Source organism: Culex quinquefasciatus, chromosome 3 (genome assembly GCF_015732765.1).
Source record: "Culex quinquefasciatus strain JHB chromosome 3, VPISU_Cqui_1.0_pri_paternal, whole genome shotgun sequence".
NCBI lineage: Eukaryota > Metazoa > Arthropoda > Insecta > Diptera > Culicidae > Culex > Culex quinquefasciatus.
This window is the reverse complement of record NC_051863.1, coordinates 56,513,519-56,532,272: the sequence shown is the minus strand read 5'-3', so window position 1 is coordinate 56,532,272 and position 18,754 is coordinate 56,513,519. Positions and strand designations below refer to the sequence as shown.

Here is an 18,754-nt window from a genome sequence, read left to right as displayed (position 1 = left end):
AAAAATCGAAAAATTGGTCGCAAAATTTTTTCAACTTCATTTTTAGATGTAAAATCAAATTTGCAATCAAAAAGTACTCTAGTGAAATTTTGATAAAGTGCACCGTTTTCAAGTTAAATTCATTTTTAGGTGACTTTTTTGAAAATAGTCGAAGTTTTTCATTTTTTAAAATTAGTGCACATGTTTGCCCACCTTTGAAAACATTTTTTTTGAAAAGCTGAGAAAATTCTCTATATTTTTCATTTTTGAACTTTGTTGATACGACCCTTAGTTGCTGAGATATTGCCATGCAAAAGTTTAGGAATATTGATGTTTTCTAAGTCCCACCCAAACAAAACACCATTTTCTAATGTCGATATCTCAGCAACTATATGAAATTTTCCGATCTTTTCGAAAAAAATATTTCCAAAATTTTTAACCAAGACTAACATTTCAAAAGGGCCAAACATTCAATATTACGCATTTTTAAAATGTTAGTCTTGGTTTGAAAATTTTCAAAATATTTTTTTCGAAATGATCGGAAAATTTCACGAATGTTTCATATTTGGATTCATATTTGGACCTAAATATGGATTTTTTTAATGGCTTTAACTTGCAAACGGTGCACTTTATCAAAATTTCACTAGAGTACTTTTTTATTGCAAATTTGATTTTACATCGAAAAACGAAGTTGAAAAATTATTGCGACCAATTTTTCGATTTTTTGAAAAAATCAGTATTGATTCAAAAATTCATAACTCGCTCAAAGATTTTTTGCGCAACCTGGAAATTTCTGAAAAGTTGGCATTTGATGTCCTTTAAAACATATCAAAAAATAAAAAAAAATGAAAAATAGTGTTTTTTTTGCAAATCATGTTTTAGTGACAAAAAGTTAAATAAAAAATCACCAAAATTTTTTTACCGTGTATCATTTTTTTCAGTGTAGTCCTTATCCATACCTACATTTTTGCCAAAGACACCAAATCGATGAAAAAATTCCTTCAAAAGATACAGATTTTTGAATTTTCATACATCATTTTTGTATGGCCAGCTGCCAAATTTGTATGGAAAATTATATGGACAAACTAATGATGCAAAATGGCTTCTTTAGGCATACCGAAGGCACCAAAAAAGTTTCAGTCGGATTGAAAAATACAAAATAAAATCGAATGACCGAAATCTGAGAGAACTGCTCTGTATCGAAATTTTTGTAATTGTCTGTTCTTCAACTTTGTAGAACATTACTACACTCTACAAAATTAACCTGCAAAATAAAAAAAAACACGAAATTTAATAATGAAAAATTTTGTTCTAAATGAAAAAAATGACCCTTCTGTGTTAAAGAAGATTTGAAAAGTACATTAAATTTACCTTAAAATGACATGTGTCAAAAAAATTTACAGTTGAGTAACGTAAATGGCAGAGTTTATAAAACTTTTGTAGTGTTTTTTTCGATGAAAAATAGTTTTTTTTTATGTTTTTGAAACCGCCTTGAGCCGGGGGTAAATTTGGAAAATTTGGTTTATTGTACCTTTAAAAAGAACTCCAGTTTTGTTTTTTTCTTGAAAAAAAGCATAGAAATCCTCTTAACGACCGCCTGGTCTTTTGTGGTCCCTGTTGCAAGTTTCTGCTCATTTCTAGGCGTCCGAAGGTTATGTGTGGTGAGTCACCCAAAACCGACGTTTTACTTCCCCATCCGATAGAAGGCGTGATCAGGCAAATCTCGTCTCGAAAAATGCCATCGGGACCTTTTGGGATCGAACCCAGATGAGAGGCAACCACGCTTACCCTACACCGAGGGTCCCGGCCACAAACAAAAATAAAATGGACAATTTTTTTGGTAACATTCATTCCATTCCATTGTAATCGAATCAAAAATTTAAACACAGCCGATCACAGATCAGCTGCGAGCGACAAAGCACAATTATTGAGCCGATAAGAGAGAGAGGGAGAGCAGATGAGACAGTATTCAGTTGCGGTTGGTGTAGTAGTGACAAACGGTAGGCAGATTTGCGTCGCGTTCGATTTTTGCTCAAGAGTAAATGGGACGAATGTGGGTAATCAGGACGATTGATTGATTTTTAGACAAAATCGGATCAATTGTTTGTTTAGATATCGGCATCTCAAAGTTGGGTGCGATTTGAGCTATATTTGTTCAATTTTCAAGTTTCTCATACAAAATTAAGTTTCTGAACGGTCCGAAAAAAGCTTTTAAATTGAAAACCTAACCTTTCTTGCTTCTGAAATTTTGTATGTATTTAATTTGGCTTCCAACAGTCAATATTTTTAACATTCAGATGTATTAAGATCACATGTATTTACAGGAATTAAAGTTCAAATTTCCCATACTTATTTTAACTTTTATTATCACCATTGTAAATACATGAGCTGTGAAACAGTTCTTTATCAAGCTTTTGTGAACAAAACGCATCGGGATTCCCCTTGACCGAACTGTATACGCCAACAAACCGTAATGGATCCTTAAGTAAATTGAACTTGAATGTCGGTGCCTCACTTTGCTTTTCGCGCAGCAAACTGCATCAGTCACTCTCAATTTCATCGCCGAGGTCACCATCATCATCATCGTCGGTGGGATGTTCGTTGGAGATGTGGTCATCTAGGACGCGCAAGGTTCCCAACCTCCGGACTCGCTCCGCATCTCGGTGGGCCTGATCGTCTAGGATTTGCAGGATTTTCAGCAGCAGGTCGTAGATCTTCTCGTCGGCTTCTTCGCGGACGGTTTCGTACGAATCTTCGGTGGAAGGGTAATCCGGGATGTCCTGTTCGATGGAGTAGGAATCGTTTTGATCGTTGGGTTGGTTGATGATGATCTTTTGGTAATCCTCCTCGGATAGGTGTTGATCGGCGTCTACGATGGTCTGCTCCAGGGATGATTCCATCAGAGGTTTGTTGTTGTTGGTGTTGCTGATGCCGCTACCGCTGAACAGTGGGGCCTGCGGGGAGAACAAGTGGCCATTAGAATTCGACTTTTGGACGTGAAGGGAGTTCATTAGTATGCACTGCGGGTGACTGGTAGTTACGGTAGAGTGTGCTTGGTGGTCTAATGGGTTGCGGGTGGCAATTATTTGATTCTTCATTGAAGGGATTGAACTCTCACCAAAGTGGGAGAAGAAGTTGTAAAGCAAAAACACTGTGCAATCTAGTCGTTTCAAAAGTTCTATGCTATACGAAAACCTCATGAACCGCACAGCCTTTCTTATCGCTTGACCTTGTCTAATTCGGACTGTTCCGGTGACGTCAGCGTCGTCGCCACTTTGCCGTGCCGTTTCTGCCCGATGGCTCTCCTTGGCCTCTTTTTCGGAACCACTTGAATGGTGTCCAAAATGCGCAACATTATCTCGATCAGTGGTGACCGTTGACCCGCCGGCGAAGACGAACTGGCACGTGTTCTAACGGAATGAGTGCCATCGCTGCTGATGCTGGGATTTCCGGACGGAATTATCGATCTCCGGTTGGACTCCACGGAACTTACCGAATCGCAGACGAAATTCACCGCCACCACCGATAACAGCACCAGCCTGGTCAACATGATGATGATGATAACCGTTGCAGAGACATTTATCAACTATTCGAGCGTGGCTGTGGAACCAACTTGGGCGACTTGGGGCTCGAGACTCATGTTTATCTTTTTTTTTCTAGCCCAGAGTGATGACCTCTAGACTCGCTATAGAGTGATGCATATGCATAAAGTGTGGTGGTTGCATAACAATCCACACCAGCAAAACTGCGTTTGGAGACAATGCGTTCGGTGGGCAGCCGACGACTTACCTTCGCGGGACGTCTCGAGCGATCTTCGAGTGGCTGGTTGGTTGATACATGCTAATTAGATGCGTAGTCGGGTCGGCTCGGCTGGCTGGGGACATTATCTTTTACGATAGTGAAATGGAGGCTTTGATTTGAAGTAGATTATCATTGGGATTGATTTTCGAACGACGATCAGACGTTGAAGGTGCTCGGTAGAACCGTATAAAGAAAGATGATAGACCTGCTCGAAGAATCACGTGGAAAAATCTCTCAAACTGTTGTTAAAACGGTACGGTGTACGGATTTAGCTATTATGTCGATTGAAATTTTTGAGCTAAAACGTTTAAGTGTTCATCGCTGAATCTTTGTCAAGGGAAATTCAACTTTTCAGCACTTGTATCGAATAGTAATACTTTTCGAAACTGTTGACCAGATACATGTACGCGAATCTAAAGCGAGGAAACAAACGTTACTCTTAAAAATCCCATTCGAAAGTGTTTTTTTCCGAATTGCAAACTCGATTTTTTCAGCACTCTTCGCATTTATCAAACTTTGCAGTGCCATAAACTTTGAAAAATATTTGCAACGGCCTAACATATTGTTGAATGATATGTAAACCCTCAAAAGAACAACATTTCTGGAGTTTTTTTTAAAAAGGTCCAATAAACCAAATTTTCAGTTTTTGCTTTTTGGGTGTTTTTTAATACCCCTGACTCAGGGCGGTTCCAAAAACACCCAAAAAGCTAAAACTAGAAATTTGGTTTATTGGACCTTTTAAAAAAAACTCCAAATTTATTCATGAGAACCTGCCACTCCGTTATTGACAGATCAGCTAAAGTTGAACAATTCACCAAAAATGGTCAGTGGGAGCCAACCATCGTTCACTGTTTAACCTCTGAAGATCCCTTCTTTGTTAGTCAATACCGGCGCCCTCCCAAGAAGCCTGCAGTTCAACAGAAGGGAGAAAGGTTAGTCCGATAGTTGTAGTTGCAGACTCGCACATAGTTTCATAGTGTTTCGCTATATATCTGTGGACACCGCATGAGACCGTTGGATCCACAGCATCTCCATCAAGCAGCACGGGATTAATATTTGTTTGGGTTAGTAGGATAAGGTTTTGGCTTTTCGATGCCTCCCGAGCTACGATGCTATGGGGAGAAAGGTCTTTCTAATTATCACACCAAAACACTCGCGCACAGTTATTTCAATATTAAATACATTTAATTTTGCACCACGATTACCCAGACAACTTAAACCGCCAGCGTGCCTTTCGATCAACTATGATATAAAAAGGACTTTTTACAGTAATTTGACTTTGAACAATCAAGCATCATTTCATATTTTAATACAATAATTCACACGACGTCGTGCCTCCCGATCAACGATGATATAGGAAGGACTTCTTTGATTATACCAAACAATTAGCATCACACTATTTTCTTTTTCACACACAATATCACTTGCTAGGGCAGGGGTGCTCAAAGTTTTTGAAGGCCGTGCCAAATTTTAAGCTCAAAAGGGCTTGCGGGCCAAATTTACAAATAGGTTATTTAAAAAAAATACTTTATTTTAATTTGAAATAATATGTCAGTTGAAGATTTTTGTAATTTATGTTATTTTTACATAACATTAATTAATAACATTTTCGTTAATTAAAATGGTAGAAAACACAAAATGACAGTTTTCTATAAGTGTTATTTTGAGTGTTTTAGGCATATCAAAAAAAAATAATTGAGTGTACTAGTGTTTTCATTAAATTTTAAAGGTTTTTTTTTTATATTTCGAAAATGGTGACATGTAATCTGAACAATTTTTGAAACGGCGTAATTTTATCTTTAAATTGAGTGTAACTAAAGAAAAGCCATTGAGAGCCAGAAAATCATCATTTTAACACAAAAAAAAAATCAAAATGTTTGAAACACTCGTAAAGTTTGCAATCTCAATATCCAAAAAATGTAAGATTCGACGACAAAAACAGTTTTAGCGAAAAACACTTATTGCAATTTTAATTGATTTGAGCTGATTGCACTTAAATTTCCATTGATATTATGAAGCATTTTTTAAAAAACCTGATTATTTAAGCGATTCTTTAAAAATGGGGAAGGAGGGGAGGGTTGGTCAGCAAAAGCATTGTAAAATATTTGCAACAACCTTAATTCGCCGATTTCAACATTTTGTCAATCAGATTCGTTATCCTGCCAACATAAGTATGAATTCCGAGGGAAGATTGATAGTCAGATCATAAAAATGGTCATTATGACTTTCAAATTAATATAGAATACTTTTGCAATTATTACAGATTTCTACCTTAGTCAAATTTAAACGTTTTATAGACATTTCCAAAAATGCTTTATTAATGTTTTGACAATATTTACTTAGTTTTAAGATTTAAAAGAAATGTGTTTCGAAAAATGAAGATCAAAATATTAATAAATCATTAGTTTTTCATTACAAAAAAAAAACATATTACTCTGTTTTTTAACTAATCTTAAATTTTAAAAAGTATAAAATCACTGTACTTAGCAAACTCAGAGGGTTTTTTTTGTTTCCTTCTCTTGAAAAATCCATTATTAGAATATCCAATTACATCAAAATGAACTATAGTACAAATCATAGTTGAAAGGAACTCCAAAACTCTATTAGGTTATAAGAATTACGAAATTGTGAATTGATTATTTACTAATAAAAACTAATTGAATTGATATGAAATCCCTTTACAAGTGTTCCACGGGCCATTTTACATGATCATTCAAAATGGCTCCGCGGGCCACGTTTGGCCCGCGGGCCGTACTTTGGTCACCCCCGTGCTAGGGGAACAGCATTTAATTCCAGTGTGCCTCTTATGTTGGCAGGTCAGAACTTTGACATTCAATTAAAGCTAGTCATACTTTAACATAAAATCGATTTTATTTTGAAAAAATCATCGAAAATTCTATTTTTACTCAAAAACCTGACCTTTTCGATAAAATCTAATGATGGGAATGGATTCAGCAAACAAAATTACATTAAAAATGATCGATAAGATTGCCGAGACAAACTTATTTAACGTTCTGCAAAGAATTTGTATTTTTATTATTGATATCCCAACAGAATTGGACTTGCATGCAAGTTGGAAAAACTTGAATGAGAACCAACTGAAAATATAATTTTAAAATGGCTATAAATATACGTAGAAACAATCAAATTTTAAAACTAGGGGTGTTTCAGAAAGGGGAATACGTAAACTGTACCTGTATTGGTTTAGTTGTTTATTCAATAGTTCTTTTGTAAAATAGTCGACAAAGTAGCTAATTTTGGCCTAAACTAACATTTCAAACAGGTGTATCTCAAAATTGGGACCATTTGGAGCAATTCTGAACCCGGATTCGGATTCAGCAGGCAAAATTCTACTAAGAACATATATACTCGTCTCAGAGACAAAATCTTGTTGGCTCCTCTTCACCCAATCGGCTGAAGCAGGAAAAATAATTAGCACTAGTCACTCAACAAAATGACGCCAAAAACACGAAAAATCCCGCACAGTGTCTGCGCCGAGACACCTCCGTTGGGGTTACTTGGTCAGGATCGAAGAAGAAGGTCCTGATGTCGTGGTTTAGGGTTCTTTATTAGAGAGTCCAAAATGACTGCACATTAGAGCAATTTTTGGGGCATTGTACAAAGAACTGAATATTTGAGAGTGCCTCCAAGGTCAACAAGTTTTGTGATCGTGTAAGAAGCTTAATTTGGGATAAAAATCTAATTGCGGACGCAACACAAAGCATTTCACTTCACCCAATCGTCTGAAGCAGAAAAATAAATAGTACCAATCACGAAAAAACACAACAAATCCTGCACAACATTCGAGTGCCTTTCCCCAATCGACTGAAGCAGGAAAAATAATTTGCACCAATCACTAAAAAAAAGACGCCGAAAACAAATCCTGCACAGCATCCGCGTGGCTCTACTTCCCCCAATCGATTCACCTTAAAAGAACAACATTTATTCAAACTAAATACCCCTGCACTGATGTTTTATGAGGACGATTGAGAACACGAAAGATTTTTAAATTAAAGATAACGTTTTATTTTTACCTCTTACATTACGTTACATAATAACTTCACAACAGTGATAACCAACACACTTCCACTAAACTACTATTTGTTCAAAACACAATAACTGTAGTTTCCTCCGAATCGACTCCAATTCGCAGAATTCAAAACTAACAACACCTCTTCCGTTGCGACACCGCAGCTAATCGTAACCCCCAGCGCACGTGCCATCATCCACACAGTAAACGCACTTACAATCATGACTTCTGACCTTCTTCGTCACTGGCTGCCTGGTTGTTGTCGTTGTGGTGGTGCTCGTCGTCGGTTTCCGGGACGTCCGACAGCCGCACTTTTTGGTCGTCGCCGTGGGTTTCCGGCACCGCTTGCGGGTTGGTTTCGGCGTCGGCTTCTCCGTGAACAGCTCTTGACTCTGCTCGCAGCTGTTGGTTGGGAAGCGCTTGGCACTGCTGTACCGGTTGGTGTCCACTTCTTCGCTTTCCTCCTTGATGTACTCCTTGCGGAAGGTGATTAGTTTTTGGGGGGTTGTGGATGGTGGGGTTTCCGGTTGGTCTTCGCAGGGGGTGGTTGGGGTTGTGGTTTTAGCTAGTCGGTCGATTTCCGATTGGCAGGGTTGGTAGAGTTTGGATTCGCTGGGTAGGTTAAACGGTTGATCTGGCTGGGTGGCTTCCGGTTGGTTGGGTTCACAGTTTTGGTTCTGTTTGATACAGTCTAGCAGTCGGTTGATGTTGTCGTTTGTTTCACGCAGCTGATTGATGAGGAAGTCCTTCACACAGTTTTGTCCTTTTGGTCGAGGAGGACGGGTGGCAGGAGCTTGGTAAGAAGCCGTCGGTAGACGGTACGGGTAAGCCTGGATGACGGTGTACGGTTGCATCACTCGAGGGGTCCCCGAAGATGCTTCTCGCTTCTGTTGCCGGGGGTCGTCCAGCTGGATCATGATTGTCGAGGGATCTTCCGGTACGGGGCTCACTTTGGGCAGATCACTCGCGAAGAAGCTTTGCTCTTCCGCAAACGTTACCTGTAAGCACTAAGGTTTGTTTCAACTGCTGTAACTTTCAAAGTGTCTCGCATACCTTAACCAAAGCCACGATTGTTATCGTAGCGATTGTCGCCATAATGATCCGTCTTTTCATTCCGGTCTGGGAGGGGGAGAACGATTTGCAATTAACCCAAACTACTGGTGAACTGTTTATCAAAACACCCGTGTTGTAGCTTAAATAGTACGTACTTTACGGCCCGGGTTTAGGCAATTGACAAAAATTGCGCCGTGTGTTACGAGACGTGTCATATCGGCTTCTGGAGGTTCAACAGTTCGGGAATGGTTCGCCGTAGTGGGGCGCCTCAATGGAATCCAATCGGATATTCAGTCAGTTCTAGACGGTTGTTAGGCCAATATAAAGCTAGCTTTCAAAATTTGCTGGACACATTCAAATTCATCAGCGCGAAGCTACTTCTAGCTTAAAATTTGAAAATATCATAATTCATCAATCTGATTTGTTTTTAGATGATACGTGATGGCAAGGAACAATCCAAAGTTCGCTGGAATAATTTAAGTTTTAGTTCCTGTTTACTTTCCCAGCACAAGACTCTGTTTGTACATTCTCCCGGTGCACTAGGCAGACTAATCCACCTAAAAGCTAGTGACTTTCTACTGCTAAGTTCAACTCGTTCAAATATTGGCATTTCGGACATCGACATTTAACAAACTCTCTCTCTCTAAAGTCAACAAAAGCTCTTGTTTTTATTGAGTCATCCTATCAAATATTGCTCTATCAGTGCATCAGTCGTTGGACAGATTTGTTTTGTAAGCAAAGCGTGCGATTAAACTATGATTGCAGCTGCGTTGTGTCCAACAAACACACAGTCCGATGGTAGTCTCTCTAGCTCTCTGGTTGTTCAGTGATTGTAACAGTTGTTCGTTGCTCGTTCGATTTGGGGTTCTTTACCGTAGTCGGGTTGCATGGGGTCTTGAAGTTAGTACCGTACGTAACGTCCGTAGTCCTTGTTTGAGTTGTTGTCGTAGATTGTGCTGGATTGAAGGGTTAGGATTAATTTGAAATAATTGTAAAAAAGTGATATTTGATTATACATTTGACTCAGAGTTCAACTCAAACAATTCTCACAAATTTAAATTTGTATTGAATTAAGTAAGGGAAAACTTACTTTACCAAAATCTTGCTAAAGAGTATGGCTTTCTTAATTTCTATACAGTCCTGTAATTGTCAAAAAAACTGTGGACTTAGGAAACTCCGAGCCAAAAAGACCGAAATTTGGCGAACTTAACAATGTTTCAAGGAAAAATAATACAAATATTGTTGCCAAAATCTAGCCGACACGAAAGTTAAAAGAATATAATTCGTAAAAATAACTCATGTACCGAAATATTAGTTTATGGAACAAGTTGCAAAAACAAGATTTTTTCAGCACGGGTCGTACATTTATCTAATGAGATTAACCAAGTTGGATAATTACAACGAGTACCGATAAAATCAAGTTATGCAACGAGTATACAGCAATTCCCCACGAAAACAGCATGATTCGAAAAAAAAGTTCTCCGATCGGGCTCAAAATTTTTCTGGGGGTTCCTTGGCCGAATTAATTAGACCCGTATTTTTTTGTTTGGCCATTAGGGTGACCTACGCCGTGTTAGGGTGGTCCGAAAAATGGCAATTTTCGTCGATTTTCGCAAAAACCGTTTTTTTTTCAAAAAATCATAACTCCGCGCCATTTTATCAGATTTTAGCTGTCCTAGACTAGATTAGTTCGGCTATTTGGGAAAAATAGTTAGAAGTTTCAAAAATCTAGCTTAACATTTGAAAAGGTCATATGAAAACTTAAAATGCTGTTTTGAAGGTCTCGGGACCAAAGGGCCTACGTCTGAAAATTTTTATCGGATTCCTTGGAAAATTTCCCATAACATATCAAAAAATGGTGAATTTATGTTTTCGATACTCTGAGATCCGATTTTTGAAAATAAAAACTGTGTTTTTCGACGCGCCACGCGCAAAAATGGGAAAATGACGAAAACGGTAAAAAAAATGACTTTTTCCACTAAAACTGCGATAACTTGAAAATTTCAGCGATGCGACATAAACTTGGAAAAATATTTGCAACGGCCTGATTGTGAACAAAAAAATGCAAATTTTTTTATCCATCCTGATCACAACTTGATATCGACTTCATAACGTTTCTTTGTCTGTGATCTAAACTGTGCCAAATCATTCATCTGTCGTCCTTCTTGCTTTGCATTGGCGCTTTCGATCCTCGTTATACGAATCCATCAAATTCATAAACCCATTGTTCTGAAACCGGCGAACCGGATTCAACAGCCTCATCCTTCCCCCGACCTTGGGTCTGTTCAATCTCTGGTCAACGTACTCGCCAAACATCTTGTTGGTCATACTGGCCAACCTGTTCCACATCGACGGTTCATACAGTCCCTCAACGGGCTCGATATCGTACGTTCGCAACCCGCTCGAGTCCACGTTGACCGTTTTGACACCGTACTTAAACGGCACGGAGTAGTTCCGTTGGCCACTGCTTTTGTACACATCGTAGTAGATCTTCATCAGATCCGCGACCACCTCGCTGGTCGGTTGTCCTCCGCGGGACTCCTTGATACGATCCAGCTGATCGCGAATTCGCTTGTACGACGGAGGTTGTCTACCGCCGATGTAAACTTCATCTTCCTCGTCATGCAGATCGTCGCTCGGGGGAGCTCCGACAATGGGATCATTTAACGAACCGGGCTTGCAGTTGATCAGAAGATCTTTGTTACTTTCGGGCACACATCTACAGAAGTAACCGTCCTTCTGAACTACACCGTCTACCGTGGAAGATCGCTTGAACGAGTTACGGAACAGCGACGTTACTTCTGGTTCATCATCTAGATCCAATTCTTCACGAAATTTCCTACCAATCGCCTGCTTGAGTCTAGATCTTTTCATACGTTTGTGTCCTTTGGGACACGATTTATCTGAAAGTGACGACGAATTCCCATAAGATACATACATGCAATCCACGCAGTCACATTCTGAAAGGAACAACCAATGTTAATGCAACAAAAATTCAACACGATCGATCGAAATTCCTCACGTCTCGCCTGATGATCGATCCTGGCCCTCAGGTTCAGCTTCTTGCACTTTTCCTGCACGGACGGAACCGCTACCTGGAAGTCCAGCGCTTCTTGTTCAGCTTCGCAGGCGACGGTAGAACGTGGCTTTTCAACGTGGAACAGTTTGTTGTACAACCTGATCGTCGATTAAATTTAAACCATCAAACGAACCCTACCACAACACACCCCGTGACACTCACTTGGGACAGGCTGCCTGCTGCGGAGCTTCCACTCCGGCGTTCAGCGTTTCGTAGTTTTCCTCCTGCCGAGCGGCGGATCGCACGTGCTGAACGTCAAACGCGTAGTTCTTCGAACGAGCACACTCCGTATCGGCCGGACGCTGGATCGCGAAACTTTCCCGGCACGGAATGCAGTCATTGCAGCACCGCTCGGTCACCTCCTCGTACGATCCGTAGCCTGAGGGCTGCGATAGGACGAACGGACGGACAACTCAGTGAACATTTCCCAACTCAACACCCCCACAGAACTTACCTTCGCCGACGTAGGGCAGGTTACGAAAGCCGCCACCAAACACACCACCAGGATCAAATTTCGCTTCATCTTGCAGGATTAGACACTAGTCCGAAACGCAGCTTAGATTACCAGTTTTATAAGTAATTTCACCATTATTTGGCAAAGTTATCACGCGCGTCTGTTGAACGAATCGCGCCAACCAGGTTCGGCCTGCGGGCAGAGAAAGTCACGTACCAAGAGGTGGGCTCCATTATTCTGGTTCTAGCCTTTTTTTGTCACAGCTAGCATTTTTTTTCACTTGTTCACGGTGTAACCAACCTGGTAGGGTTATTGTTTGCCCTTTCGTTTTTGCACCTGAAGCAAAACATTGCGATTATTTTCGCGTAAATTCAAGTCGCGCACCAGAAGAATGTATAAACGGGTGAGCTGTTGCATCATTTGGCCAGACACAGACGTAATTATTACCATAATAATACTGTAAGGTTTCACTGCTACAGGAGGTATCAAAAAGGCTTGAAAATTAATTTGACGCCAGGCGTTGAACCTTCTCGCGGGGGTATCATTATATGCTTGATGTTGATTTTTCAAAGATATTGATTTGCTATAGTTAATTTAGCATAAATTAAATAAATTTGTTAAACTGATTTCGAAGCTCTTTACAATTCAACCCCGTTTCCAGATGGGTCAATAAATATATTTCTCAAACAAAATAACATTGGTTAACCCTCCACAGCCCAACCCAGTCAGTAGGTAGGCTCCAATTTGAAAATTCGTCAAAAAATCGTCATTACTTTGAAAAAGTGATTAAAAATGTCCTTTTCAGAGCGATAAAAAAAAAACAAAAATAATAGAATAAGCAACTAGAGCCATTGTTGAACTGATTTTGATAGATCTGTTGTAAATTTTCTTGAAATACAGTAATGGTTCGGTAACTAGGCTGAGAACGTAGCTCTGTTACCGAATGCTGCTCGCTAACTGGGCTGAACGGAAAATGCCGAGGGGAACATCAATGCACTATATTTTCTTAGTAAAATATAAAAATAAAAGTTACCTTAATTCGTGTTTAGAGCCAATTTTTGAAGTTTCCTTAAATTTTGAAGTGAATTTTCCCAAACATTGATTGCACAAAAAACTGAAGTAGAAAAGTATTCACCATGATCAATTTTTGACAGTTCGTCGCGAATTGTTTCAGAATATATACCGCAGTTGGTCGCTTTAATTCACTGAAATTCTTTAAAATTTCACAGAATAAAAAAGCAATTTAGATTTGACTGAATTCTAAGTCAAATTATATTTTTTAAATCTAACAGATGACTGACTGAAGTTTCAGTAAAACGGTTGTCAAAACAACTGAAATTTCCACAAAAAACATGTTTGTTTTGTTGTAAATTAAGTTACATTCTTTTGCCAAATGAAAACAACCACTTGCACCGCAAAAATCATCTAGGGTCCATTTAACCCCAATTCCGCTAAAACTGATTCTTCAATCTTTTTATTTAGTTTAATTTCTATATCAACATAAATGTATCAAACTATCAAGTGCAAATCAAGTCATTCTTATGTAAAATTGTCTGATCTTTACGATAAAAATATTTTTATTTCAGACCTAACATTTGAAAACGGCCAGTGCTAGTGCAGTGCTTCAGTGCTTTTATAACGGAATTGGGGTTAAATGGACCCTAGATGATTTTTGCGGTGCAAATGGTTATTTTTACTGGATTTCTGGGACATTTTCACATAAGTTTAGTGCATTTTGGATGGCCGCATGAAGCCTCCGCTCTAAATACAGACTGATTTTTAAGAAAAATGTAAAAAAATGGGGAATTGGGGCAAAATGGACCCTTTGCCGTTTCATGCGGTGGATAAAACCGTCACCAATCGATTCGCCGGATTTTTTTACATAAGAAACATTATTTTTCATACCCAGGAACCAGCCGCGTTCAATTAAGTCCGATTTTGGGTTCCATTTCACCCACTGTGCAGTGGTAAGACACGGGGAAGTGGATAGGAATGTTAGCCGATACTTGAGTGATGGAGACCGCTAAATCGGCTGCGTCTCCGACAATGAGTTTTGAGGGGTTAGTAAAATGGGTATGAGGTCAGGATTCACTGTGGTAGGTGATGCGACCATTAGCAATTTGTTCATTGGTTGAAAATTTAAAATCTTAGGCAGCCGGCTGCGGAAAGATACCTTCAAATATGATTTGATTTCAATTCAAATATAGTATTAATTCGACCGCGATTCTCCAGAAATTCTTCGTCGGCATGCCTTCCGATCAACGGTGATGTAGGAAGGACTTAATCCAGCAATACGGCTTGGTAGTCTCAAAAAAAATCGGTCCGTTTCTATCAAAAACTATAAAAAGAGTACAAAAAAAAATCGCCCAACGAACGCGCAAAAAAAAAACAATGAAAACAAGAAGAAGGAGAAAAAACATTACTGCACGTCCCTACAAGCACCGCACTAATCTGCTTTCTTGTCGTACGTCGATTTTGGGCAAAATTGAGCCAAGAACGCCATTTTCTGTGGATCAATGCCTCACCTTTTATCTTTCACAGATCCCCAAAATTCGATATCAATCCTGACATATTCAACAAAATCTGACACTTATCCAAAGAAGTTTCGATGTGATCGTGCTGTCTTTAAATACCCTGCAAATTGATGTAAGTGCGACAAATTAGGTTTTACGCCGACTCGGTTTTCAGGTTAGGAATTTGACAGCTTGGCTGCACTGTTTACATTTTTTGCACGTGTGTCTCAGTAAAAATGTGTGTGCGCGTGCGCTCGTGACGTCACGCTGTAAAACCTAATGGCCAAAGAGATTCTAGTTATAGAAAGCGGAGAATTAGGGCGGCTCAAAAAATAAAAACTTTTGCGTAGAATTATCTTAAGTGTTTATTAGTGAAATAAAAAAAATGTTTACATATTTGTTCTTACATACATTTACAACTTACATTCACAAGTTACAGATTCAAGAAAATTTAGATACAGTCATCCCCACGAGGTGGTCACTCCAAATATATTGCATGTATTTCATAAGTTGATCCGTATGTGCATCCATATTTACGCGTATACACGATTCCTCTATGAATTTTATTTCAGTGTTTTCACAGCTGTCATCGCAAATACGCGCACTGCTGATTGTTTACAAACAAAAACAAAATCCCTTAAATTTTGCTGTTCTCCGGCCACATTTTTTGGGTTGCAAGCAAGGTTCCAAGGCACGTTTTTCCGCTATTCCGAGGAGTAATCGGGACGTGAGACCAAGATCAGTAGACACCGATCGACCTGCTGGACGTGGAGGATGACGGTGCGGTGGTGGTGTTGGACCACCAGCGGGAGAGATAGCGCACCCTCATCAAGACTACGACACGACGGACGTACTTTTTGATCGTGATTGGCCTGGTTGTTCCAGTGAAGCTCAAGCCGGGCAATTTGGTGAGAGTGAACAAGGACTCGTACGTCGTACTTCATCTTGGAGACACTTCCAGCCGAGTATGACGCGCGCGTCAAGGCGATGGAGGTGGACGAACGGCCCACCGAGCAGTACTCGGACATTGACCGGTTGGACAAGCAAATCCAGGAAATGATTGAGGCCGTCGTGCTGCCGATGACGCACAAGGACATGTTCAAGAACCTGAGAATTTATCCGCCGAAGGGAGTGCTGCAGGCTTTTGGCTGGTACCTGCGTGGCGCAAAAATAGTCGACCTTCCTGAAGCTGGCCGGCCCGCAGCTGGTGCAGATGTTCATCGGAGACAGTGCCAAGCTCGTCCGGGACGTGTTTGCACTAGCCAAGGAAAAGTCGCCGGCGATTACTTCCTGCACGCGTCTACGCATCTAGCTGTTGCATATGCATGTTTTAAACTTATTTGACCTAATTTGGTCACCTCACTCCTTATATTGGAGTTCGATGAGAGTCGAACATCGAAGTTAGCCGAGCTACCGTGGCCGAGAGGATATGGGTTTCACCTTGTAAGCGGAAGGTGATGGGTGGTGATGGGTTCGATTCCTGTCTGGCTAGGCAAGTCAGATCCCTTCAAAGATTAATGAGAGTTGAAATACTGACAGGGGATGGGTTTCGACTAAAGGCGTGCTGGATTTCTAATCCAGAGGTCGTGAGTTCTATTATCGTACCGGGATGATGAATTAAAACAAAAGTTCCTTGGATTTTCTTTTTATTTGTGGTTTTAGTATTTTTTTTTGTATTTTTAAATATGATGACAAAAAAATAATCATGAGACAAAGCGTTACGTTGCGTACGTTTGCAAATTATTTGCCGAATTTGTCATTTGTCTGACCATGAGTAAAAGCACCTTAAAGTTGCGCTTGGAATCCTTCTGCTGAAGGATTTTGTAAATATCCATATTATTGGCCTTCACCTTCGCTTGAACTCAATCCTCCGCTCCGTTCAAACATGTTGACTTGGACGTTTGAGTCCCGTTACTCACGTAACCTTCCTGATCGGCCCTCTTTTCAATCGCAACTCACAACTCCTGGCGTTCGCCGCACAGCAGCCAAAATGGTTGCTCCCTACCGTCAAACTGAACCATCTCCTTCCCCTCCGGACACTTCATCAGCTCGTTCATGTGTTTGTGCTTGTCGATTGATCCCCCAAAGGTGGCCAACATTCCCTTCGCGTCAATCTTCATCTTCACGCGACAATCTCGCAGCTTGCACTGCTGAACTCGTCCGTTTCATCCAGCACGTCAAAGTTACGATCCTCGTGGTTACTTCCAATCCACGGCAGCGACCGTGCCGTAACCTTTCACTTTTCCCCACGCTTCTCTCCGTCATCCGCCATCGAACTGTCCGACCCTCACCCCCTTCCCCATTCTCGCTGCCAATGCTGTACAAATCCGCCGAATCCATCACGTCCTCCAGCTTCACCGGTACGGCCGTCGGCGAAAATTCCGCCAACTATTCAACAACGCCCACCCAATCCCCGCAAATCTTCGTCACCGTGTCCCAGCTGTTGATTTTAACCCATAAACAATCCCGCATCGTTAACGCCTCATCCGCCACCCGGAAACAACTTGACCAACGTCGCCCCGCCATCCGCCTTCAAGTAGAACCGGCACACGTCCTCGTCTTCCTTGTCCTTCAGCCCGTACTCGACGTAACTGTTGCAGTGCAGGGCTCGCGTCCTGAAGGCGTGCTGCGCGTCGACGCGTTTGGTACAGCCAGCGCAAATCTGCCCCGTCGGATCGACCTCCGATGAAATCTGCCAAGGCGGAGCGATTAGAAATGAAGCAATTTCGAAGATCTGATGATTACTCACCCCAAGTCCGAGGCAGTCGATGATCTTGTCGGCGGTTTCTGGGTGGAGCGCAGATCCGCACTGGGCTTCTTGCACAGATTGCGTGGAGATTTTTGTGAGGATCGGTTCCGCAGATGAAAAAATACCTCAAGCTCGATAAATAAATGTATTGGAGTGATGACAGTTTGAAAACGGAGGAAAAAAACAAGTGACAGTTCTTAACTGTCATTATCCACACTGAACAAAATGTTGTGCCGAATATCGTGCAGATGAATAACATTTACGATATTTACGGAAGTAAATCCATATGCGCTACGGATCAACCTTGTGCCCAACCCCGTGGTCATCCCACATACTCGAAACACAAATTCGGAACAATTTTGTGATAATTTGTCAATAGCATGCCAAATGCTGCTTTTCGGTCGATCCCAATTATTTTTAGGACCTTCATTTGGACATTCTCTAGCTATTTCAGCAGTGAAAGTAGTACTTTTCAAACAAAAAACCTCATTTAAAGACAATTTTATCCAGAGCAGCAAAACACTGCCTCCAAATTTCCTGTTCCATAATTGTTGGATGTTAATTTATTGTGCATCCCAAAATTGTGGAACTCTTGAATTTAACGGATATTTTCACAAAAAAAGTTAGCAGACCCTGTATAAAACACAATTACACACCAAACTCTCATTACTGAATTCAATTAAATTTACTGAAATTTTAAGTAAATGAAAAATTGTTGAAATTTCAGCAAACTTTGACAGCTCCATACAAATTTTAACTGAAGTTTAGCGGAAAACTAACTGAAAATTTCAGTACCGTCAGTGGGGGTGACTATGGGTCAAAAAACGAAACTCCTCTCGAAATTTCTTAATAACAAAAACAATTTAAATAACATCGAAAATCTTTTAACGTAGATTTGTTCTTAGATAGTTTACTAACATTTTCCCAAAATATGGTCGATTTTGATGAACACTACCTTAAATGCCAATTGTTTGAAAATTGACCCAATCTCACCCCTTAGAGGGTGACATTGGGTCAAATGAAACTAAAATGATGCTGAAATACAAAGATATGGTAAAAACAAGTCATCCAACAGCGTTTCTTGTTCGAGGGAATC

General features: G+C 40.3%; 3 protein-coding genes across 4 annotated transcripts; all 3 read right to left on the bottom strand.

Moving 5' to 3' along the window:
- Positions 1 to 2,327: 2,327 nt before the first annotated feature.
- LOC119768956 lies at positions 2,328 to 3,529 on the bottom strand. The gene is made up of 2 exons (XM_038260799.1): positions 3,209 to 3,529; positions 2,328 to 2,933 (listed from the first exon to the last, which is right to left on the bottom strand). The coding sequence occupies exons 1-2, from the start codon at positions 3,527 to 3,529 to the stop codon at positions 2,520 to 2,522; spliced, it is 735 nt and encodes a 244-aa protein (XP_038116727.1). The 3' UTR covers positions 2,328 to 2,519.
- Positions 3,530 to 7,819: 4,290 nt separating this feature from the next.
- LOC119769849 (proteoglycan 4-like) lies at positions 7,820 to 9,235 on the bottom strand. Of its 2 annotated transcripts, XM_038263572.1 has the most exons (3): positions 9,019 to 9,235; positions 8,864 to 8,929; positions 7,820 to 8,808 (listed from the first exon to the last, which is right to left on the bottom strand). In XM_038263572.1, exons 1-3 carry the CDS (start codon positions 9,076 to 9,078, stop codon positions 7,975 to 7,977), a joined length of 960 nt encoding a protein of 319 aa, XP_038119500.1. In that variant the 5' UTR covers positions 9,079 to 9,235; the 3' UTR covers positions 7,820 to 7,974. The 2 variants fall into 2 exon arrangements, with proteins under 2 accessions (XP_038119500.1, XP_038119501.1); XM_038263573.1 differs by having other exon boundaries at positions 7,820 to 8,817; positions 8,864 to 9,089.
- A 1,696-nt stretch (positions 9,236 to 10,931) lies between these two features.
- LOC6039729 lies at positions 10,932 to 12,959 on the bottom strand. The gene is made up of 4 exons (XM_038266352.1): positions 12,397 to 12,959; positions 12,105 to 12,328; positions 11,886 to 12,040; positions 10,932 to 11,823 (listed from the first exon to the last, which is right to left on the bottom strand). Exons 1-4 carry the CDS (start codon positions 12,463 to 12,465, stop codon positions 11,009 to 11,011), a joined length of 1,263 nt encoding a protein of 420 aa, XP_038122280.1. The 5' UTR covers positions 12,466 to 12,959; the 3' UTR covers positions 10,932 to 11,008.
- Positions 12,960 to 18,754: the final 5,795 nt, after the last annotated feature.